The sequence below is a fragment of the Juglans regia genome, chromosome 2 (genome assembly GCF_001411555.2).
Source record: "Juglans regia cultivar Chandler chromosome 2, Walnut 2.0, whole genome shotgun sequence".
In the NCBI taxonomy this organism is placed as follows: domain Eukaryota; kingdom Viridiplantae; phylum Streptophyta; class Magnoliopsida; order Fagales; family Juglandaceae; genus Juglans; species Juglans regia.
The window spans coordinates 26448477-26473973 of NC_049902.1; the positions used below are offsets into that span (position 1 = coordinate 26448477).

The 25497-nt window shown below is 37.1% G+C and overlaps 2 protein-coding genes across 8 annotated transcripts; one reads left to right on the forward strand and one right to left on the reverse strand.

The window, feature by feature from the left end:
* Positions 1–245: 245 nt before the first annotated feature.
* LOC109002123 lies at positions 246–9198 on the reverse strand. 4 transcript variants are annotated; one of them, XM_035687335.1, is made up of 7 exons: positions 8996–9198; positions 3825–4049; positions 3642–3710; positions 3175–3369; positions 2411–2503; positions 1271–1405; positions 246–435 (listed from the first exon to the last, which is right to left on the reverse strand). In XM_035687335.1, exons 3-7 carry the CDS (start codon positions 3672–3674, stop codon positions 304–306), a joined length of 588 nt encoding a protein of 195 aa, XP_035543228.1. In that variant the 5' UTR covers positions 3675–3710; positions 3825–4049; positions 8996–9198; the 3' UTR covers positions 246–303. The 4 variants fall into 4 exon arrangements, with proteins under 4 accessions (XP_035543228.1, XP_018835287.2, XP_035543229.1 ...); XM_018979742.2 differs by having other exon boundaries at positions 3825–4088; XM_035687336.1 differs by having other exon boundaries at positions 246–445; positions 3825–4088.
* A 10123-nt stretch (positions 9199–19321) lies between these two features.
* Positions 19322–24325, forward strand: LOC109002122 (protein FAR-RED ELONGATED HYPOCOTYL 3-like). Of its 4 annotated transcripts, XM_018979736.2 has the most exons (12): positions 19323–19581; positions 20234–20306; positions 20389–20481; positions 20553–20642; positions 20718–20846; positions 20915–21004; positions 21096–21185; positions 21258–21347; positions 21419–21608; positions 21715–23474; positions 23559–23693; positions 23810–24325. In XM_018979736.2, the coding sequence occupies exons 4-10, from the start codon at positions 20562–20564 to the stop codon at positions 22188–22190; spliced, it is 1146 nt and encodes a 381-aa protein (XP_018835281.2). In that variant the 5' UTR covers positions 19323–19581; positions 20234–20306; positions 20389–20481; positions 20553–20561; the 3' UTR covers positions 22191–23474; positions 23559–23693; positions 23810–24325. The 4 variants fall into 4 exon arrangements, with proteins under 4 accessions (XP_018835284.2, XP_035543227.1, XP_035543226.1 ...); XM_018979739.2 differs by lacking the exon at positions 20389–20481 and having other exon boundaries at positions 19322–19581; positions 20234–20328; XM_035687334.1 differs by lacking the exon at positions 21096–21185 and having other exon boundaries at positions 19322–19581.
* The last annotated feature ends 1172 nt before the right edge of the window (positions 24326–25497 follow it).

The window sequence follows — 25497 nt, forward strand, 5'->3', positions numbered from 1 at the left end:
TATATTCTTATATCAATGCATTCAAGCTTTGCATTTTCACTAAAGACCACCTATATATACACGATAAAATCAATTTTGCAAATAATATTCTAGACAACAATAATCTATGCAAACACTCAAATTATGTGATCACTTAAGTATCAAATTCAATCTGTTATGTAACATACTGCAATAAACACTCATTGGACTATAACATAATTATATATCAATATGTTATAACAAATTCCAATCAGGACTATTGTTCAATTAAGGCCATGGAAATACATGATTAATGTTTGTTGAGTGGGAATGACAAGAAGGTCATCAATATGCATATATGATACTACAACTTGACTCCAAATTAAACACAACTTTATTGAATTTGTGATGTACTTCAGCAACTTTTGATCTGCCCAGATGACCACCAAATATCCTCTTCATCCACACATGAGAGGGCTGATAGAGACTTGAAAATAAAGCACAAAGATGTTAGCCCATGAAAGCAAGGTGTGCCTCAGCAATAATAGGCTTCCATACTGTTATTGTTGCTTAAAATGTATGTATCCACATATTTCTTGGCATAAATCTCCAAATTATACTACTGGTCATTTACAGCCACAGACAAACTCACGATGAGGGGGTCAAGATCCTCCAGCAAACTTAAAATCAAATAACAAGTATATGACTGAAAGGTTTTAAAGCAATATTTAATATTGTGTCAACCAAATCTGCATGGTGTTGAAGAAAAATTGTCTTTTAGGCCCTGAAAAGTGTTGGCAAGCTCAAGCCCTATATAAAATAATGGGGAATAGCTTTGTACAGTTGATTCCACTACCAAAAAATATGGCTTAATATCAATATTCTCAATTGTAACTTTTTAGACCATGTGTTTAAACAAAGATAGTATACTATCAAGTCAAAGTTCCCATAAGTCCAACCATCACTCTAGTATTTTTTAACTCATAAATAAGCATGGACCACAATTTGCACCTTAACAGATCCTTTAGATTTGATGCAAAACCAATCCTTAGCAAACACTTGGTTGTTTACACTTTATATATAATATGTGGCATCGGAGTTTAATGCTAGCTATGCCAGTTATATAACCAACATCAATCTGTTTTATTAATTTGCAAAAGGTGTTGGTATAAATCAGTCATTACCAACTTATTTATATTATAAACAAACTATTTTTAAAATCACCTAGATGCATTACAGCCCAACTATATAATATGAACCGCAACTAGGGAAATTTTAGCTCAAAGTAATATTGGGAATACCGGTAACTTACTCCTATCCAATTACTTCTGTTGGTGGTTGTCAATTCTCTCCATCTGGTACCACATAGTGTAGTTCCATCAAGCTGCTTTTCTCCTTGCTGGAACCCTTGCCGAAAACAGCTACCTACATGCATCTTGGTGTATCTCTACAACAAAAAAATCTATAAGTTTGACCCAGCTGGACTCAGGTAAAAACTTAAATCAACTTTCACAAATCAGGTGAGAAATTGTATAGGAGAATATAACTCACATCATCACAAACACCATTACTTGCACTATACCAGCACCAAACTATTGCAAAAGACTTCCATGGTGATACCAAGTTATATATTCCCAACAAAATATATGATATACAACCACCTACCACTTTTCCCTCAATATAACACCCCTACACTTCCCACAGGGAACATCAAAATTTATTTACATTTGACACACTGTCATGTGCACAGGGGGAATTCAAAACACAATAGCCCCATTCCAAAAAACTTTCCTAGTCTAGAGATGCCTAAGCATCTTCATGAGTCTCTTCTTGAGACTCCCTACTTGACTCCAACTGTGATGTTATCATGTTCAATCGTTTGTCATGCGTAGAAAATTGTTCTTTCAGAGCAACCATATCAGCCAAAAGTGACTCTAGTTTAGTCTTATAAATGTCTGCAAAAGTCTTGTTTCTTTCTTTATCCTCCGCCAATCGCACAAATGCCTTATTTTTTTGCAGCAAAGGAAAGGGCTCAGGAATCATAGAGTGCCCCATCCCTTGTGCATATCCAAATTTGAACCCTAAGACCTCTTTGAAAACAGATGCAACAGTAGCATCAACATCCTCCTCAGACTCTATCTCATTCAACTTCTCTACCATAAGATTATGAATATCATCAAGAAGAATTGAACATTTTTTGTTAGTCACACATAGTCCATTAAAAATTGGGCTGAAACTAAAATAGATAATTTTTTTTTTTACAAACTCACATAATTGTGTTCACTTGCTGCATTTATGAATTTTCCCTTCTGCCTAGACCAGTGTGTTTCTTTATAAAAAGCAATCATATTCAATGCCTCCTCACTCTTCACAGAAAATGTATGTAAAATGTAACTATCAAACTCCACTTTGATTAAAGCACTTATATTATACTGCACACTACATATCTTACATTCTCTTCCATAATTCTAACAAATGATTTTCCCCCACCGGTATGTTTCACTTTTTGTCTTTTCCTATTAGTAATATTTCTTTGAGACTGCTCCTGAAACATTGTGAAACAAGATAAATAAAGTCATGCACCAACACTTTTGAAATCGAACACTTATACAACAAATAATGCTTGGATATGGGCTATTATAACAGTAAAAAAATCTGGTTCAGAAAATCTGGATAGCAGCTTCGAAGCATAGTCTAACACACCAACCAAATCATAACTTCCAAAGATTAAAGCAAAGATAAGTGGTAATTAGTATTATGATTACATAATACACAACTGTGTCTCTTACTTTAGGTCCCAAGATGACAACTCCTTTTGTTTTATCTTTAGACTCCAGTGAAATGGTCATGTAAACTTACATATTAATCATTTTGGGTATACTTGAATAATCCAAGTCAAACTACAAAACACTCCAAGTACCTTGTGGGGCCTTATGCCTTGTTGCTTATTAGCTTCTTCGAACATTTGGGAACAAATAAACCATGAAAACATAACCATGTCTTGGTTCTTATGTACTATGAGACAATATTAAATCAACTTACATATTTAAACAACATGGAGTTGATATTTTTTATTAAATCAATATGCTCTTGTACATGGTTGTTCCATGCCATTAATAGAACATCAGAGTTATCATCAAAGACAAATCAATTAAATAAAAGCTCTCACCATGGCATGACCATAATAATTTCAAAATCAATACTAGTCACAAATACCTTGAATGGGCTAGCTTTCACATAACCATTCCCTTTCTCTACCAGGGACATCCCATCGGATAGTGCCTCCTCATGTGATGCATATTTAAGGTAGTGCTTGTGCAATTTGTAGTGGTATGCATTGTATTTATCAGCGAGAGCCGTTACCACAGCTTGACGGTGGTTTTCTTTCGTCCAATCCAACACAAAATCTATCTATAAAACCAAAATCTGAATCACATATGGTTTGCCACAATAAAAAATAAAATTCTGTAGTGAATAAAGTTCAACATATGGGTATATTTTATAAACCCCTAATCTAACACGATTGATGAGCTCGTGCTTCTCCTTGTCGTCTATAGTGCTCCAACTTGCATGCCACATTTCTACATGTACTTTCACTACCCAGCTGACTCGACTACTGAAGACAGCGGCATTATCGAATGATGGACCCATGTGCCTATCCTTTATAACTAAAGGAATCTTACCCAACTTACGTAACTTTTCAAATGTTGTACCATTCACAGTCCCTCGACCTCCTTTTTTTATGGGTGTAACTATAATAAGAAATTAGTAATTGAGTTATGGATATGCACAAGAAGAATATTATCCCCTAAAAAATAAATTGACAAGCTAAAAACAATATGACATCATGTATTTAACTACCACACCTGTGATTATATCCCCCTGATTTTCGTCATTTTGTACATCGTTCGACTCTTGTTGGCCCACTTCAGGTACTGCTTGAGGTGACTCATCAGCTTAGGGATCCTCAGCCTCATCTATTAGGCACCTTGTCAGAGGTAGTGCAGTTGGAGCTTCATCAATAGGGCTTGATACTATCAGTAGACGCCGGGGTCGAAGTCGATGTCGGGGATAGAGTAGTCCCCTTCGTCCTCGAGTTATAGATGTCATCATTGTTGTAATATCATAAACTTCTCAAGTTAATAATCAAACAAAACAAGCACATATTGATCTATGTATTACAAATAAAACATAGTATGCCTTACACAACAACTTATTGATCTATGTAATGAAACGGCAAGAGGAATACGATATGATACTTCCTCAGGTTAGAGTTTTAAGATGAATATGATTTAACACTTTAATATGCAATGTACAAATATTAAGGTAACCAGGGAATACAAGAACATATATTTGAATAAATCAGAATCCAAACAAAAGTATTACAAAATCTGGTCTGATCAAAGTTAATGATATAATAAAATAAAACCCTTGCACTGTGAGTAAAGTCAACTGGTGAACACTATTATGAAAGTGAGATAGCTGAAAGATTTATTTCAAACAAGATACAAATTATAGTTTTGACGTTGAACATCACATGAGCCTTATTCAAGCTAAAGCAAACAAACAAGCTAAAAATATCTGGGCTACTACTGTCTCCAACAACAACAATATTCCAAATATTTCACTGACTGTCAAACCCACAACAACAGTCCCTGAGATCTTTTACCCAATGGTAAACATTCACATGTTTTCACACTTGTCACATTCCTCACGAAAGTATTGATTTTTATAAGGTTAAAACACACATTAATACCATGGATTAAAGGCTCTGAAATATGCAAGGAAATAAGATGAGGTTGAGTAAAAAAAAATCTACCTTTTCCTTCATTCGAAACTGCCTCTGCTCACACTGGATGAAGAACAAATTAGATGATCCACTTCAACTCCAGAAAGGGATGGGTTGTGCATACACTCCCCTGTGGTACTCTTAACACTTTTAGCAACCCTATGGAGTATCTAAAGAACCCTCAGCCGATTGTTTCTTTAGCCTACTTACCCTTTGTGCAGGACATCACAAGTAAGTTGAGATAACCATGAGCTATTGATGTAATCACTGTACCATCAGAGATCCCACCACTTCACAACTCCCCATTCTTAAAATCTCACATTTTACTTCTTTGGGGACTTGTACGTGTGACTTGTGGATTCATATGGAGATGTTTCTAAGATTGTTTGGAGATATTTGGTTCTAGTGGTTCATGGACTTATAATTGCACTGAATTTCTTATGAAGCTTTTTTTTTTTGTTCTAAAACCTTATGCTCATGGAGTTTTTTGGACATATCTTTAAGTTATAAATGCACATAAATTGTTATTCTTATATTTTAAACTTTTTCTGGTTCATGTTGTACCATATAATATTTGCACTTAATAAAAGCATGTTGCTTTATATACATACATATATATATATATTTATATAATAGATTGCATGTGAATAGATTTGGTCTTTATAATTGTGGGAGTTTTTCATTTGCATGTACAAGCTGAAGAGGACCCATTTGGACTATTGCTTATGATATTGCCAGCGCATATCATCATTGTTTGGGCATGATAACAAAGCAAAAGAGGAATAATACTAGTAGATTCAACACTGTAACCAAGAGCTACTGATGTAATCACTGTACCATCAGAGATCCCGCCAGTTCACATTTCCCTATTCTTAAAATCTTGCCTTTTACTTCTGTGGAGACTTGTACGTGAGACTTGTGGATTCATGTGGAGATGTTTCTAAGATTGTTTGGAGAGATTTGATTCTGGTGGTTCATGGATTTATAATTGCACCAAATTTTTTTTGAAACTTTTTCTGTTCTAAAACCTTATGGTCATGGAGTTTTTTGGACATATCTTTAAGTTATAAATGCATGGACAAAAAATGTTTCTCTACGGCTTGGATGAGAAGCGTAAAAATGGGCTGTGCTATCATTGCGATGAAAAATGGAACCCCAAACATAATTGCAAAAACCCTAAGGTATACCTTCTATAAGGAGTTAAGGAGTTGGAGGTAACAGAGGAAGGTGAAGAGGAAATTGCTATGGTTGTTGAATTACCTATTGAAGGGGACTTAAAATAGAAAGGGATTGTGGTTGAACCAGAGATTTACTTAAATGCAATTACGAGAACCGCTAGTTCTAAGACTATGTGACTCATGGGGTGGATGGGGAGCACACAAGAGGTTCTTTTGGTCGACTCTGGGTCAACGCACAGTTTTGTGGACTTCTCTATTGCTCAAATAGCCAAGCTGGTAAAAAACTTGCTGTCAAAGTTGCTAACGGGCAAATGGTACAAGGCCTAGGCTTCTGCAGCAACGCCAAACTCAAGGTGCAAGGTATATCATTTCACCTCTTTTTATATTTTACCCCTTGGTGGTTGCGATGTAGTTCTCGGGGTGGATTGGTTGGAGAGACACTTGGGCCTATTGTTTAGGATTTCCATGAACTGTCTATGAAGTTTGTGTATTTTAGGAAGAAGTGAAGCTGGTTGGACTGAAGTTAGAAGGCCTAACCATGGAAAAGGGGGGGAAAGGCCATACTTACATCCATGCAAAGGGGAAAAGGGTTGTTTTTGCAGCTGGTTACTAAAACTAGTGTGGGGAAGGCCTCGGGAGAAGGAGAGAAAGTGCAAAATCTGATTCATAGTTTGCACATGTATTTGACATTCCGAAAGTACTACCACCCTCAAGGCCCCAAGACCATAGAATACCCCCTTAAGGAAGGAACCCAACCCATTACCGCTAGACCTTATTGTTACCCCCACTTCCAAAAGTCTGAAATTGAAAAGATGGTGATTGAGTTACTAGAATCTGGTGTAATAAGGCCAGCACAAGTCCGTTCTCGTCACCAGTGCTTTTAGTCCGCAAGGCGGATGGAAGTTGGCGTATATGCGTCGATTATTGAGCACTTAACCAAGAAACCATAAATGATAAGTTTCCTATACCCGTTATTAATGAACTCTTGGATGAGTTGCACGGGTCGGTGGTTTTTTCGAAACTGGATTTGAGATCCGGTTACCACCTAATCTGGGTGGTACCTAGAGATGTGGCAAAAACAGCATTTAGAACTCACGAGAGACACTATGAGTTCCTCATGATGCCCTTTGGTTTGACTAATGCCCCATCAAACTTTCAAGGGCTGGTGAATGAGATGTTTCGACCTTATTTGCGAAAGTTTGTTTTAGTTTTTTTGATGACATCCTAGTGTACAGCAGCTGCTGGATAGACCATTTAATGCACTTACGTGTGGTGCTGGAAGTACTACAAAGAAACCAATTGTACGCTAAATTTTTAAAGTGTCAATTTGGGGCCAATGAAGTAGACTATTGGGGGCACATACTTAGTGAAAAAAGGGTGATGGCTGACCCATAGAAGGTGGTTGCTATGCTGAACTGGCCTGTACCAGTGAATGTCAAATCCTTAAGAGGATTCTTGGGGTTGACGGGGTACTACCGGAAATTTATAAATGGGTATGGAACGATTGTTGCACCATTAATGGATTTGCTTAAAAACCATGCTTTTGTATGGGGTGAGGCTGCTTTCAAAGCCTTTAAGGAGCTTAAATTGGCTGTGACACAACCATCGGTACTTAGGTTGCCAGGTTTCAACCAACCCTTCACGATTAAGGGCGATGCAAGTGGAAGAGGGATGTGGGCAATTTTAATGCAGGCTGGGCAACCACTTGTTTATATGAGCAAGGTTTTGAAAAGTAAGAAACTCCTCCTCTCAACATATGAGAAGGAGCTCGTCGCATTAGTGACGGCGGTAAGAAAATGGAGACCCTATCTCTTAGGCTAGTCGTTTGTAATTAAAATGGACCAGTAGGCTTTGAAATTTTTGTTGGACTGTGTGGGAATCGTGACTCAGCAAAAATGGGTAATCAAATTAATGGGTTATGATTTTGTTATTACTTATAAAAAATGAAAAGAAAATGTGGTGGCGGATGGATTTTCGAGGAAGGAGGAAGAGTGTGAAGTGGAGGGTGGATCCTTAGCAATGATAACATTTACAACACCCGAATGGCTAAAGGAACTTAAGGCAAGCTACGAGGAGTCAGTTGAGCTTAAGGAGGTCCTTAGACAACTCAAGGAGGGCACTGTTCTGGATAAAAAGTATCAAGTACAGCAAGGCTTGTTATTAAAGAAGGGCAGCATTGTCATTGCAGCGGACTCATCTTTTAAGGGGAAGGTTTTGCTGTACATACATGATAATCCTATGGGGGGTCACTCGGGTTAGTTGAAAACTTATCAAAGGGCAAAGCGGGATTTTAACTAGAAGGGCATGAAGAAAGACATAAAAAAAGTGGTGAGGGAGTGTGTGACATGTCAAGCAGTGAAGTATGAAACATCACCACCAACAAGGTTGTTGCAACCCTTACCCATACCCCAAGAAGCCTGAACCAACATTTCTAGGGACTTCATAGAGGGACTGCCCATGTCCACTGGGTTTAATGTGATCCTAGTTGTTGTTGATAGGCTCACAAAGTTTGGGCATTCCATACCTTTGTCACACCCCTATATAGTAGCTGGGGTGGCAAGCTTGTTTTTGAATCATGTGTTCAAATTACACAGCTTACCCTGCACTATTGTGACAGATTGGGACCTAGTATTTGTGAGCTCCTTTTGGCAGTCTTTCTTCTCATTACAGGGATCAACACTCAACCTCAGCTCCGCCTATCACTCCCAATCCGATGGGCAAACGGAGGCCCTAAACAAATGCCTAGAGGGCTACCTACGGGTGCTATGAAGGAACTAAACCTCAAAAGTGGTCACAATGGCCACCCTTTGCAGAATGGTGGTACAACACCTCCTACCACACAGCCACGAAATTGACACCTTTCCAAGCTTTCTATGGCTACCCACCACCTTTACTGCTACCTTACATACCAAGAACTTCGACAAACCAGGAAGTAGACCAAACATTACAAAATTGAGACAACATTATTAAGATATTGAAGGAAAACTTAGAAGGGTCCAGATATAGAATGAAAACAAAATCTGATAAACACAGAACAAAGAGAGTATTCAAAGAGGGAGACTGGTTATACCTGAGACTGCAGCCATTCAGACAAAAGTCTGTTGCACAATGCCGAAATATGAAGCTTGCTCCTCCGTATTTTGGGACATTTCAAGTGAAGAAAATTGGGCAGGTTGCTTATCGTCTCAAGCTACCACCCTCTTTTAGGATCCACCCCACATTCCATGTGTCTTGTCTCAAGACGAAGGTAGGAAGCTTGGGTCTGCCATTAGCCACCTTGCCACCCATAGATTCCTAGGGAGAAGTCATCCCTGAGCCGGAATCAGTGATGGATCGCAGCATGAAAAGAGAGGGAAACCGTGCAATCACAGAGATTTTAATGAAATGGAGGGGATTGGGGTCTGAAGAAAATTCATGGTAGAAGTTGTGGAAACTTCAACAGCTTTACCCACACCTTGTGGGGAAGGTGCTGTGAAGAAATGAGAGATTGTTAGGGTGCCGCGTGAAGAAAGGGGAAACTAGGGTTGATTCGAAGACAGGAAGTGCGGAAGTGAAGTGCAAGTGTTTGAAGTAATCTGAAGTGAAGTGAAATGGAGATGGAATGGCGCTGTTTGAAGCAAACTCGAGCAGCAGGAATAAAACATTGGACGCAGCGTTTTGGCATATATAAGCCAAAATGGTGCGTCTCGTTTAATTAGGGTTCTATGTTAAGTTGTTAAAACAAACCGTTTTGGCATGTATAAAGCCAAAACGGTGCAATTGAATTAGTAGGTCTTTTGTTGTTTTTAATACTTTTATTTCAATTTAAGAGTTTTTGTCTTCAGTTGTAAACGCTGCGTTTTGGCTATACATGCCAAAATGGTGCGTTCTGCCTTTCATTGGGGTTGGGTGACTTTAGCTTAATTTGGAGAGTTTGTTGGGGAATTAGTATTTAGGGTGAGGGAGAGGGCAGTGCAGGGCATTCTGGAATCTTGTCAGTATACTCCATAGCAGTGAGTTGTAGCAGGAGTAAGGAACACCTTGAATGGTTCCAACGTAGACCTTCTATCCATGAATGAATGAATTCTCCACATTGATTGTCTCTGCTCCATTTCATGCATCCGTTGTGCAATCTGTTCCTTGGTGCATCGCAGCAGCCATTCTGTTCTACCCATTCCTTTTACGTTACCGTAAGTCACAGTGGACATTACAAAGGTCCTAACAGGGTGGCTTGACTCAGTGCATGCATACTCCGAAAATTTGCTCTGTTTTATGGAAGAAAAACAGAGGAGGAGGAGTTGGCCGTGGTGGTGCGCAGGAGGTGGCGCTGCTGATGGCTTACTGGTCGTGGCGATGGAGTGGTGTTCCTGGCTTCGTGTGGATGCAGTGCATGGAGGTGGTTGGTGCAGAGGAGTCTTCACGTGGAGGCAGTGTGGGTGATGGCCGTGGTGCTGCCGCTGGACGTGGAGGAGGCAAGGTGGAGGTGCAGCGTGTGGGTTAAGTTGCAGCAGGTGGAGGGTGGTTTCGCATGAAGGAGGCGCTTGGCTGGGCACGGCGCTGTGGAGGACTATGCTGCAACGTGGTGTGTGCGTGGACTGCTCTCGGTGTTGCTGTGGAGGTGCAGCGCTTAGTGAAGGCTGAGCAGAGGTTGTTAGACTTAAATAAAATTCTCTAATGCGGAATAACACTTTAGAAACGAGAATTAAAGGGTTTAATGTCAAGAAATCTTACCTCCAGCCATTGATGCAATTCACTGAAAAAGTTTTGATTTTCACTGTGTTTGGCTCTTCCAAACTCTTCTCTACTCTATTTAGATGGTGTATTACCGAAGGGAATTGAGTGAGTGAGTTTGGGGACCAAACACATGTATTTATAGCCGAAATTCCCATTAAATTTCGGGTTTACGTGTCCCACGTGATCCTATTTTCATGGGATCAATTTAAACTGATGGAGGAGTGTTGGACCACTTAAAGGACTCTTAAGGTGATAGACTCCCACTCATGAACGTCTTCATGAGCAAGAATCGGTCAATATAGTTTAAATAAGTGAGAATCGGTCAACATTCTCCCACTTGGTCCACACTCCTGATCTTAAACCCATCAATAATCTTCATTTAAGTAATAAATACATGAATCATGGCGATAGGTCCTCTAATGACGAGTATTATCTTCCATGTATTACTATGTATTCATTCTTTATAATTTATGTGGGAACAATTTCTTAATGAATAAACCCTATGTTTATTCTTGGTCCAATACAGATAAATTTTCTCAAAAATAAATTAAGGTGCACATTAATATGAGAAAAGATCATCAAAATGATTAAGAATTTCATTAAAAAAATAACATTGTTCATACAATGAAAAACTACATAATGGAACCAAGTCCCATATTCACTATATGATCCTTGAATTTCAACGGTGGCATGCCCTTAGTCAAAGGATCAGCGATCATTAGTTCAGTGCTTACGTGCTCAATGACCACTTTATTTTCTTTAACACGTTCCCTTATGGCTAAATATTTAATGTCGATGTGTTTACTCCGACTCCCACTTTTGTTATTCTTAGCCATAAAAACAGCAGCTGAATTGTCGCAATACATTCTCAATGGCCTAGAAATTGAATCCATAATTCTAAGCCCAGAAATGAAACTCTTAAGTCATACACCATGTGAAGTGGCCTCAAAACAAGAGACGAACTCGGCTTCCATAGTAGAAGTGGCAGTCAAAGTCTGCTTGGCACTCCTCCATGATATAGCTCCACCGGCCATCAAAAATATGTATCCTGATGTTGATTTGCGTGAATCAACACAGCCAGCAAAGTCAGAATCTGAGTAGCCAATTACTTCCAGATTGTCCGTTCGTCTATACATAAGCATGTATTCTTTGGTCCCTTGAAGGTAACTCATTACTTTCTTTGCAGCTCTCCAGTGGTCTAAACCTGGATTACTCTGATATCGTCCTAACATTCCCACAGCAAATGCAATGTCAGGTCTTGTACAGACCTGAGCATACATTAGGCTTCCGACAGCAGAAGCATATGGAATGTTCTTCATTTGTTCTCTTTCAAGGTCGTTCTTTGGGCATTGATTCAAATTGAACCTATCACCCTTCACAATGAGAGCTACACTTGGTGAACAATTCTTCATCCGATATCTCTCTAAAAATTTATTAATATAGGTTTCCTGAGACAGACTCAAGATGCCTCGAAATCTGTCTCTATGGATCTTAATGCCAATGACATAAGATGACTCACCCATATCCTTCATATCAAAATTTTTAGAGAGGAATTGTTTCACTTCATGCAGCAAACCCTTATCATTGGTTGCTAGCAAAATGTCATCCACATATAAAACAAGAAAACATATTTTACTCCCACTGACCTTCTGGTATATACATTGATCCATAACGTTTTCTACAAAACCGAATGAAGAAATTACATTATGGAATTTCAAATACCATTGGCGAGATGCTTGTTTTAAACCGTATATGGATTTCTTGAGCTTGCAAACCAATTGCTCACCATCACTAGAGGGGAATCCTTCAGGCTGTTTCATGTAAACCTCCTCCTCTAGATCTCCATTGAGAAATGCTGTTTTCACATCCATTTGTTGCAATTCAAAGTCAAAATGGGCTACTAATGCCAAAATAACACGCAAGGAATCTTTCTTAGATACGGGAGAGAAAGTCTCCGTGTAATCGATTCCTTCTTTCTGAGTGAATCCCTTAGCAACGAGTCTTGCCTTATATCTCTCAATGTTGCCTAATGAGTCTCTTTTGGTTTTAAAGACCCATTTACATCCAATGGCTTTTACACCATTAGGCAACTCAACAAGATCCCAGACTTCGTTACTCTTCATGGAATTCAACTCTTCCTTCATGGCATTGTACCATAATTCTGATTCTTTGCAACTCATGGCTTGTGAAAATAACTCGGGATCATTTTCGGCTCCAATGTTATAGTCAGATTCTTGCAGATACACAACATAATCACTAGGAATTGCTGATTTTCTTGCTCTAACAGATCTTCTTAATGTTGCACCATCATCTTCCTGAGAAGTAGTATGTGGTTCAACTGGTTGTTCAAAAGTTGTTGGCAACTCTTGAACTACCTGATCTACTAGAGTGTCGTCAGCAACTTGTGGAACATCAATGATTGGTAGTTCAACACCAGTTGGTACTTGAGGGGTGTTGTAAACAATAACCAATCTATCACTTGAAGTGGAAGGTTGAGATTCTGAATGATCATTCTCAGAAACTATGTTCCTGGTTTGATCGCTCCCACTGATCAAGTCATTCTCAAGAAACTTTGCATTTCTTGATTCCACAATCCTAGTACTGTGAGATGGACAATAAAATCTATAACCTTTAGACCTTTCAGCATATCCAATGAAATACCCACTAATGGTCCTTGGGTCTAGTTTCTTCTCTTGTGGATTATAAATTCTCACCTCAGACGGGCATCCCCAAACGCGCATATGTCGCAAACTCGGTTTCCAACCTTTCCATAATTCAAATGGCGTTTTAGAAACAGCCTTGGTTGGAACTCGGTTTAATATATACACTGCCGTCTTAAGTGTTTCAACCCACAATGATTTAGGAAGATTGGAGCTGCTAAGCATACTCCGCACCATGTCCAATAATGTTCGGTTTCTTCTTTCTGCTACACCATTCTGGTCCGGTGAACCAGGCATGATGTATTGGGCAACAATCCCATGCTCTTGAAGAAACTTTGCAAATAGCCCAAGTGCTTGTCCATTCTCAGTGTATCTACCATAATATTCTCCACCTCTATCTGATCTCACGATCTTAATTTGTTTACCGCATTGTTTCTCTACTTCAGCCTTAAAGATTTTAAAGGCATCTAATGCTTCGTTCTTGTTATGAAGCATGTAGAGATACATATATCGTGAGTAATCATCTATAAAAGAGATGAAGTATTTCTGACCATATGAGTCCATGTTTGGACTACATATATCAGTATGTATGATCTCTAATATGTCTGAACTCCTATTGGCACCTTTCTTTGACTTGTTGGTCTGCTTTCCCTTTATGCAGTCCACACAAGTCTCAAAATCAGTAAAATCCAGAGTATTAAGTACCCCTTCATTTACTAATCTTTTAATCCTATCTATGGAGATATGGCCTAATCTCCGGTGCCATAATTTAGAGGAATCCTCATTAATAACACATCTTTTAGTGCCAGTGTGAACATGCATTGAATCATAAGTGGTATTGTTTTGTAAATTAATGCAGTAAAGACCATCAGACAAAGTACCATTCCCAACACAATCAGATTTATAAAATAAACTGAATGATGAATTTGAAAAATTAAAGGAATATTCAAAAGGTACTAGTCTTGAAACTGAAATCAAGTTTCTAGAAAAACTTGGAACATAAAAGGTCTTTTCCAACTTTAAAACAAAACCACTAGATAAAATTAAATAGCAAGTTCCAACAGCTTCCACATGCGAGCCCATCTTGTTTCCTGATAAGATGCTTCGCTCACTTCCCACTGGCTTCCTTAGGTTTTGCAAACCCTGCAAGGAATTCGAAATGTGGATTGTTGATCCAGAATCAATCCACCATGTGTTAATATTGACATTAACCATATTAGATTCATAACAAACAAGTGAGGTCGAATTACCTTTGTCTGCAAGCCATTTCTGGAATTTGGCGCATTCCTTCTTCATGTGTCCCTTCTTTTTACAGAAGAAACACTTGGAATCTTTCTTAATACCACCTTGGGGAGGTATTTTGCCTTTTCCCTTCAGTTTGGCTTGATATTTGCCCTTTCCATGCGTTGCCAGCATTGCACTTTCACCCTGTTCCATCATCAGTCTCCCTTCCTCTTGAACACACATGGTCATGAGTTCATTAATTGACCATTTATCCTTATGTGTGTTGTAAGAGATTTTGAAGGGTCCATATTGATGCGGGAGTGTGTTCAGGATGTAGTGCACTAGGAAGGACTCCGACATTTCAACCTCGAGTTTCTTCAATTGAGCCACATTGTCCCTCATTTGCATGATGTGCTCACGCACACCTTTCACACTGGTGAGTCTTAGGGATGAGAACTTCATAATTAGGGTGCTTGCTAGAGCCTTGTCTGAAGTGACAAATTGTTTATCAATGGCTTTTAGCAAGTCTCGGACCTTTTCATGCTGATCGACAGAACCACGAATGCCAGTTGATATTCTAGTCTTAATGAACATCATGCTTAGGCGATTAGATCGCTCCCATCGCTCATAAAGTGCGATGTCTGCTGCATTACTGGTATCAGTTACAGCTGGTGGTTCGTCTTTCCTAATAGCATAATCTATGTCCATCCACCCTAAATGTAGAAGAATTCTCTCCTTCCAGACCTTATAGTTATCTCCCTTAAGTTCAGGGATATCATAACGAATATCAGAGAAATTTGTAGGTTGTGAAACTGCATATAGATTACATGTTTATGTTAAAATTGATACCTAAATAAATATTCATGTTTTACCAATGTAAATCATGCCTAAAAATTGAATCTAATGACATAAAATTGCCTGTGGGCTAAATTTTTAATACCAGTAGATCCAATTAATCTTTATGATAGAATTTTATCAATATTATTACTTAATTCATAATTCTAAAGGGTATATTATGAATTTCATGTGTATTCTATCTTAGACTTTTATGATAAAACTATCAAATTATTTACTTCATTCATAATTCCTGTGGGTAATTTATGAATAACTTGATATTTTATCCTAATTAATAATATAAATATAATAAAAATTCCTGTGGGATAAAATTTATTATATTTATGTATAATTAATTACAATTAATGTCTAATATTCCTTATGTGATCCTAATCAATCATTATAATTTTACTTAATTAAAGATGCTGTGGCTATTCTCTAATTAACATAAAACTATATGGATCACTAGACATTTAAATTGCATAAGACTAGCTTAATATTATGAATTACATAATTTTAACTAATACTCACATGTTATAACTATGCACAAAAGATTCATAATATAAGCATAAATATTGCACAATCTAGATTATAATATTATGCATAACATTTAATCTCATGCTCTAAACTATATACTCATAAAAAATTGCATGTAAAAAGCAAAAATTAATCAATTTATGCAAACTAAATATGAGCATAATAAACAAATATCCTCAATGCATATAATTAAAAATAAAAATAAAAAATTATAAGCACAATGGGCATAAACCCAAAAACCCACTATTCAACCCATTTAAAAATGGGAAATTTTTTTTTTTTTTTTTGCACCAAGTAAACGACATGTCGTTTTTCTAGAATGAAAAAACGACGTGTCGTTTTGCCCATTTCTTAAAACACAGACAGCCTCTAAACGACATGTCGTTTTACTGAAACTCAAAACGACATGTCGTTTACCTTCAGGCTTGATAAACGACTACCGAATAAAACGACATGTCGTTTTCATCAATTGAAAAACGACGTGTCGTTTTTGTCATTACACTTGAACGGCCTCCGAAGTAAAACGACATGTCGTTTTCATTAAATTGAAAACGACGTGTCGTTTAGCGGTATACGGGAGTAGAGAACCTAATGCTAAACGACATGTCGTTTTCATCAAAGTTGAAAACGACCTGTCGTTTAGCAGAACCGAATGAAACATAAGCTGCTGAAAACGACATGTCGTTTTCAACAAGCCTGAAAACGACATGTCGTTCGCGTCGTCTTCAACCTCCAGACGCAGCGCGATTTTCGCGTTTTACAGTGTTTTTTCACGTCAAAAAACAAGTTTTTAATCCCAGAAAGCTTAGAAAAAATATTTCTTTATGATTTCTAAACTTCTTTCAAATTAAAAACGTCCAAAAATCAAAACCCAAAAAAAATTTTCAATTCACGGCCAAAAACAGAGGAACTCGGGTTTTTGAATTTAAACATCAAGACAGAGGATTTTAATGCTCTGATACCAACTGTTAGACTTAAATAAAATTATCTAATGCGGAATAACACTTTATAAACGAGAATTAAAGGGTTTAATACCAAGAAATCTTACCTCCAGCCATTGATGCAATTCACTGAAAAAGTTTCGGTTTTCACTGTGTTTGGCTCTTCCAAACTCTTCTCTACTCTATTTAGATGGTGTATTACCGAAGGGAATTGAGTGAGTGAGTTTGGGGACCAAACACATGTATTTATAGCCGAAATTCCCATCAAATTTTGGGTTTACGTGTCCCACGTGATCCTATTTTCATGGGATCAATTTAAACTGATGGAGGAGTGTTGGACCACTTAAAGGACTCTTAAGGTGATAGACTCCCACTCATGAACGTCTTCATGAGCAAGAATCGGTCAATATAGTTTAAATATGTGAGAATCGGTCAACAGAGGTGGCTTTGGCCGTGCGTGGGTGCTGCTGCTTGGTGAAGGAGCAGTGCAGCGTTGGGCAGTAGATTGGGGGCTCACGGTTGTGCATGGTTGTTTTGAGTGGCAGCTGACTCACGGTGGCAGATGGTGGTGCTTGCATGGAGGCTTGACAAAAATTAAAAACAAAAATAAATAAATAAGTAAAAACAAAAATAAAACTAGAGAAAGAAAATAAATAAATAATTAAAGAAACAAAAATAAAACTAGACAAAGAGAATAAATAAATAATCAAAGAAAAAAAAAATAAAACTAGACAAAAATGAAGAATAAAATATTAAAAGTGTGTTGTGCATGTGAAGAAACATTACACAATTAAATCACAAGTATTAAAATCAAGCATAAATTATGCTATGAATCAATTTAAATCACAATTTGGATTTATGCCTCTTAACCTTTTTTTTAATCTAAAACCAATAATAAAATAATGAAATAAATAAAAATATGTTGATTCTAAATGTGTAAAATATGCAATAATGCAGCTCAATCAATAGCGCGGAAGTAATGGCCGTGCTGCTCCATTGAGGTTTAAAGTGCCACAGATACAGATGTATGATGGGTCTAAGGACCCAGCAGATCACTTTGAGAACTTCAAGGCGCATATCACATTCTATGGTTTCCAGGAGAAATCGCTTGCCAATCTTATCCCCTAACTCTGAGGGGAATGGCGAGATGATGGTTTGGAACACTCAGGTTGTGATCGATCAATAGCTTTGAAGAAATAGTCAGAAAATTCTTAACACAATTTATGCCAAGTAGGATGCATAGGCGCCCAACGATGTACCTCCTTACCTTCAAACAGAAGAAAGAGGAGAGCTTAAAGACATACCTCTCCCGCTTTAATAAAGAAAGGTTGACGATATATGTCCAAGACAAGAAGATTACTCTAGTCGTCCTGTTAGGCAAGATCTGGCCACACAGCCCATTCATGGTTGAGAAGACCCCCTTTATCTTGAGAGAATTCATGAATAAGGCAGATGACTTCGATAATGCCAAAGATAAATTACAGGCTCTTGTAGAGAATTCATGAATTGAGCACCATTAGAGAACTTGGGACAGTTCTTTGACTTGTGCTTTATAACACCATAGTAAAAGCAAACTATTGGAAGCCTCCGGCCCTTTACCAATGGCCTAGTAATGTCCATTTCTACTCTTACCCGAAGGTACTTACCCCGTCCACAACCCTTACCATCAACATCCATCATAATCACCTTGCTTAATATCCATCCAATTTGTTCACCCACATCTTTTGTCATCACTTCTAATGACAAATCATGACATTGAACCCAGGATAATTCAATGTGGAAATCAATTTCTTTTGGAGGGGTACTGCCATCAAAATCTTGAAGACAGATTAGAAACTTATCAAAACTCCAAGGCCTGCCCATTTTCACTCTCTCTTTATCTCCATCCAATTGGAATTCAAGAAGATAAAGATTATCTCTGATTTCTTTGAACTTGATCCAACTATTTGGTTTCCACACTTTTGACATAGTCGATCGAGAAGCTTCCCTATTAACAAGTTTTTTATCAACCACGTAAGCCATTAAACATTTCCTCGACCTTGTGCCTCAGCCAGTACTTCCTCAGACAGTAATAACTTTGTACTCTCTTTCTCAATGAGAAAGAATCATTCCCACAGCCTACTCAATTCATCTCACTCTTTAAAGAAAGAGATGACCCATATGAAAAAATTTATTATAATTCGATGACCATCTCTCTGGATGGTTTTTTGTTTTATTTTGATTATAGTTTCTGTTTTTATATTTATTTCTAGTTTTTGTTTCCAAATTTTATAAATCGCTATACCAGAATGCTTATCCAATTTTTTTTAGATACCCGAATATGGATCCTGGGTGAACAATGCTAGAAAGTGGTATATGTATGGAAAGAATTAAGAAGTAAACAGATCATGCAAATATCATTTTTCAAAAATAAATATTATTACTTACAAACCGACCTGAACTGTTTTTTGATCCGTTCTACAAACCGATCCGAACCGCGCGATCTTTTGGGACGGTATGTAACCTAAACGATGCGTTTTTAAGAGAAATAAAAGAAGCAAATTTCATTTCGAATTAATCTTTCGCCCGCCCGAGTCATTTGCCCTCTTCTCTCCTCCCCCAAGGGCCAAATCTCCTCTTCCGACTTCGTCTGTGGTTTCCTTCACCGGAAAACTCGTCTCTATCTCTCACTCACAAACGCATTGAAACAGTGACGGGCTAACTGACGCGTGGGTCTCAGGCACATCTTTGGAACTTGGTATTACACTGTAAGTTGGTTGCCCGTGTGCCTGCCTATCTGTGTGCAAGTTTCTTTTTTGATCTATCTCTGTGTGCCAGTTTCTTTTTTATCTATATCTGTGTGCCTGCCTCTCTGTGTGCAAGTTGGTTGCGCGTGGGTCTCTGTATGCAAGTTTCCTGCCTCTCTGTAAGTTGGTTATATTTTTGTTTTTGTCCATAATCTGTTCGACGGAAGTACTGCACCAAACACAGCTTGAGATTATTTGCATATTTAAACCGTTGTGAAGGGATCCGGGAGCTTCTTCAACTTCCCACAGATAGGTCTTTACAAGGCCCTGTTTTTTCAAATTTCACTTGAATGTATACCTTGGTTACTCTTAATACATGAACTCATCTTGTGAAGGAAAAACAGAAAGCAAGGGAGTGAAAACAGATATTATTTGTCAATGCGACATATTGCTTCTGTAGTTAACCTCTTTTCCTCCAAAATCTCAAGAGCATATTTGCATTAACACAGGGAAGTACCATTTTACAAGGGCCTTGTTTCAACACATATAATGAAATGGACGAGATGGGTTTTGAATGGCCTGAAATTTTATGAATTTTATATTGGTCAGAGTTTTATGTTGCCTGAAGTGATTTTATTGAATAATTGTGAGTTGACTAAAACTAAATTCTCAGTTTAAATAGCCTGATGGGCAAAGGGGATGATGGAAAGCCACCCAGGCCTACTACATCGACGTCATTCATCCAGGTGTGATACACATTAGTCATTTGTAAGTCTTGGTGTATGATATTTACATTTAAATAATCTATTGTTTATTTGTGTATTATAGGGATATTACGGTCCCGTAAATCCATACTACCCGCCATTTATGATGCCTCCAAATATATATTCAAATCCATATCCGTAACCTTGGGGTAGCCAGGTAGATGGAATTTAAAAAAAAAAAAAAAATTCTATGTGCATTTGCAATGAACTAACACATCTATATTGTAGCATTTATCGATGCCACCTCTTGGACCAACTCTACCTGACCATTCGTTGAATAATCCTGAGGAGTTAAGAAAATTGCAAGAGACTGGCCAGGTAGATAAATTTTTTTTTTTCTAAATTTTTTTCTATGTGCATTAACAATTAACTAACACATCTATATAATTGCAGCATCCGTCGATGCTACCTCTTGGATTGACTCTACCCTACCCTTCGTCGATACCACCTCTTGTACCAACTTTACCCTACCCTCCATCGAGTAATCCGGAAGAGTTAAAAAGATCTCAAGAGACTAGCCAGGTAAATGGAATTTTTTTAATTTTTTTCTACGTTCATTAGAAATACTCCAACACCGTGCTTGATTACAGCATCCGTCAATGCCACCTCTTGAACCAACTCTACCCTACCCTCCATCGAGTAATCCAGAGGACTTAAGAAGATTTCAAGAGACTAGCCAGGTAGATGAATTTATTTATTTATTATTATTATTTTTTATAAAAAAAAATCTATGTGCATTTGCAATTAACTAACACATCTATATAATTGCAGCATCTGTCGATGCCTCCTCTTGGACCAACTCTACCCTACCTTCCATCGAGTAATCCAGAGAAGTTAAAAAGGTTTCAAGAGACTAGCCAGGTAGATGGGAAATAGTTTTGAAATTTTTTTTTCTATGTGCATTAGAAATACTCTTAACACTGTGCATTATAGCATTCATTGATGCCACCTCTTGGACCAACTGTACCCTATCCTTCGTCGAGTAATCCGGAAGAGTTCAAAAGATTTCAAGAGACTAACCAGGTAGATGAAATTTAAAAATTTTTTTTTTCTCTATGCATTAGCAATGAACTAACACATCTATATAATTGCAGCATCTGTCAGTGCCACCTCTTGGATCAACTTTGCCCTACCATTCATCGAGTAATTCGGAAACGTTCAGAGGATCTGAAGAGACCACACAAAGCATAAGTGATTCGTCCACCATGCCTAATAGTGTAGAAAGTGAAACGGATGTTGGAGGTACATCACACGCAACTGATCAAAGCTATGATATTAATAGCGGTATTACACTTTAAACCCAATGATTACTAGCGGTATTACACTTTAAACCCAATGATTGTCATACTCAATGTATATGATATAAATGTTAATCCCATCCATTTTGTAGAGGATAAAGAAACAACATCCGAGGTACTTAAAGAGTCAGAGGGGACTAATGATGTATCTGATGAGGATGAACAAGTTGAAATACCAAAATATGGTATGAAGTTTGCAACTGAGAAAGTGCTTTTGCCTTATTACAAACAATATGCCAAACAAGCATGTAAAGGAGGCAGCGAGGCATTTACTGACTACATTGATTGTCGGAACTTTATAGACAAAGTTGGACACTTAAGGCTTGGTAAAGGAGATGGCAAAGCACTTAGTGACTACTTTGATAGAATGAGGGAGATGGATGATGGTTTTGTTTTTGTTATGGATATGAATGACGAGTTCAGAGTAAAAAATGTGTTTTGGGCTGACACACGCAGTCGAGTAGCATATGAGTATTTTGGAGATGTTATTACTCTCGACACGACGTACCTAACAAATAGGTACGGTATGCCTTTTGTTCTCTTTGTGGGTGTAAACCATCATGGGTAATCTATATTGTTAGGGACTGGCTTGATTTCAAGTGAGGACATAAGTACATTTGTCTGGTTGTTTCAAGCATGGTTAACGTGCATGAATGGTCGGACTCCTAAAGCCATAATAACAAATCAAGATCAGGCAATGAAGAGTGCTATTTCTACTGTATTTCCAAATACTCGCCACAAATATTGTCTCTGGCATATCATGCAAAAATTGATAGAAAAATTGGGATCCCACACCCAATTCAACGTTGGGTTGAAGAGTTCTATTGAGAGTGCTCTATATGATTCACAAACTTGTGGGGAATTTGAGGACAAGTGGAGGCAACTACTTAATATGTACAATCTTGGTTCTAATGCATGGCTGCAAGGGTTGTACAACGAGAAGACTTTTTGGGTACCGGTTTACTTGAAAAATGTATTTTGGGCTAGTATGAGCAATACAAATCTGTCTGAAAGCATGAATTTTTTTTTGACGGGTTTGTGCATTCTAGTACAACGTTGAAGGAACTTGTTGATCAATTTGACAATGTTCTAAGGAATAAAGCGAAGGTTGAGGCAACAGATGATTTCAATTCCTTCAACCAAACAATTCCATGCATATCCCCGTTTGGCATTGAGAAGCAGTTTCAAATGATGTATACAAATGCAAAATTTAAGGAGGTCCAAAAAGAGGTGTTTGGGTTGATTTTATGTAATTGCACACTTGTTAGCACTAAAGGTTGTGTTTCCACATTTTATTTTTTGGATCAAATTTCCATTGATGACGATGATTTAAAAAATGTGCATTATTTAGTTGACTACAACGAAGAAGAATGCGAATTTAAATGCATGTGTGCATTATTTGAGATGAGGGGAATTTTTTGTAGGCATGCATTTGCTGTTTGTCGTATGAAGAAAATTAATGTACTGCCGGAAAAATATATTTTGGATTGATGGAGAAAGGATTTAAAGAGAAGATATACACTAGTCAAAAGTACCTATGATGACTTACGGAGCAATGCAGATGCACAAAGGTATGAGGTTGTAGTGAAAAGATGTTTGAAATTAGCAACGTGTGTGTCCCAAAGTGATGAGCATCACAATGCTTTTTTACGCCAGTTAGATGAATTTGAGCATAAATTTGAAGGCTTAACATTTGAGTCAAGACCCTATTCAACCAATGTTAAAGAAAAAGTGGTCGTGGAGAAAGGTAAAAAGATATTAAGCCCCCCCGTTGGCCGTGGGAAGGGGACAATCCCAACGAAAAGGAAGGTTCCAGTTGTAGAAAAGATTGCAACCAAGAGAGAAAAAACAGGTAGTAATTTTTTTATTTGCATTTGTATATAGACTGAACTCATTTCTAATAATTGTCTTTTTTGTTTTTTTTCCTGGAATATAGACTTGCAGGGAAATCTTCGTTGATGAGTCTCATTCAAGTGAGCTTCTGCTATCTCAACTTGTGTTAGTGTTGATGGTTTTGTTGTTGGAATCCAACATAGTATTGTCACAACCAACATTATCGGACAATGAGGAGGTGTGAGGTTGTCATTTACTATTAGTTTCTTCTTTGTTTAATTGTTTTCAGGAAATTATTAATAACTTTCTGATTAATTAATAAATTTAGAAATTGTTGATCTGCTTATGTTTCAGAAATGTGACTAAATTGCATGTGTGTAATACTGTCGACATTCCAACCTCAAAGGTGTCATTTCATGGAGAAGCCAAGGCCATTTTAGAATGTGTTGTTTTCATCTAATTGTTATTGTGGAGTAGTTGGTAGCAATGTAATTTGCAATTAGTAGCTTGTTGTGCTTTGTAATTTGTTATAGTTGTAGTTGTAGTTGTAATTCTTGTTTAACTTTGCCACTGTATTTTGATACTCTTTAGTGGCAGGGTTTTATGTTCTAGCCTGTGTTTGCCACCGTATGGCAAAGCATGATATTCGTGTGATTAGATTTTGATTTTGATGCTTGATAGTTGTTGGCCCATTGTAATGGGTAGTGTGATTATTCAGGGTCCAGAATGTCATAAATTAGCGTCCACACCAAAGAGCATGTTGGAAGCAAACTGACCCAGAATGACATTACATCCTATAGTACTCTTATTTTATTTGTCTTTGGGCAAAATATGTAACCTAGTTGTTATGTGGCAAGAAACTGGATTCCCCAGCCGACTCTATTATAAAGTGATTACCTCTGGATCATAACAGATCGTGATCATATTTGAAATTTGTTATTTAGCTGGACTTGTTAAGCAGTCCTAAATTTATTCGACATACTTGAATTTGAACGAGGATACACGTGTTTGATTAGCATGTTTGACATGAACTCGAATTTTCTTGTTTGAACTTGGATTTGTTAACTATTAATGTTGTTCGAATTTGACTCTAGCTTGACTAAAAATAAACAAACGACCTAAGCTTGAATACGATTTTTTTTTTTTTTTTTGGAAAAATTTGAATCTTATCTTTTAATTAATAATTTTAATTTTTTTTTTAAACAAACTCTTAATGGTTTAACTATTCAACCAAATGGTTTGATTAAAAAATTCTAATTGTATGATATATTATTATACCATTATCTTATACACATTTTGGAAACATAATAAATATATTAAATAGTGTAAACTATAAATAAATTAATAGTATATAAAATATAACTAGCATGTAATAAATATTTCACATACATATATAACATATAGTAAGAGCTCTAAAATGAGCTCAAACGAGTCAAGTCGAGTTTATATGAGTTTTGTTTAGAGTTTAAATTGAGTCGAGTCGAGTTTATACGAGTTTTACTTGTTTAATATTTGAACATATATTAATGTTTAAAAATATCTTATTTATTGAATGAGCCAAATTTGAATTGAATGTATACTAGTTGAGCTAGAGCTGCTATGTTCATTGTGTAGCCCTACCTAGAAATGTTCTGATTTAAAAATTAAAAACTAAAAATAAAATAAAAGCCACGTTGGACGGGTTTTTCCTTGAGCCAATAAGCCTTGATCGTGGGTCACTCTAGCATAGCTCCCACATTGATAGACATGTCTAGGATGTGTTAACTTATATCGCTTGGACACTCTTTTAACAATAATCATTTTTGCTGTTTCAAATATCCATAGCTACCCATTCTCCTTAATTACTTTTTGAGTAAAGATATAGTTTTAACATTTATAAATTTAGTGTACTTATTTTGAAAAAAATTAAAATTTATTATTACAAAAATAATTTTTTCAAGTGATTGTTAAATTTACCTACTTTTTTATAAAGAGAATGTGTGAAACTTGCATGCTATAAGACTGTAAATATCATTTCTCTTAATTATTTTTTTGGCAAGTCA

Coding starts and splice junctions, on each gene's coding strand:
- LOC109002123 (XM_035687335.1), bottom strand. CDS start 3,674: ATGGTACAACATTTGAAAAGTTACGTAAGTTGG. Junction 3,370..3,641: donor TGAAAAGTTACGTAAGTTGG/GTAAGATTCCTT, acceptor TTGGTTTTATAG/ATAGATTTTGTGTTGGATTG. Junction 1,406..2,410: donor TTAGAATTATGGAAGAGAAT/GTAAGATATGTA, acceptor TTTTTGTTGTAG/AGATACACCAAGATGCATGT.
- LOC109002122 (XM_018979739.2), top strand. CDS start 20,562: ATGCCACCTCTTGGACCAACTCTACCTGACCATTCGTTGAATAATCCT. Junction 20,643..20,717: donor AATTGCAAGAGACTGGCCAG/GTAGATAAATTT, acceptor ATATAATTGCAG/CATCCGTCGATGCTACCTCT. Junction 21,186..21,257: donor GGTTTCAAGAGACTAGCCAG/GTAGATGGGAAA, acceptor TGTGCATTATAG/CATTCATTGATGCCACCTCT.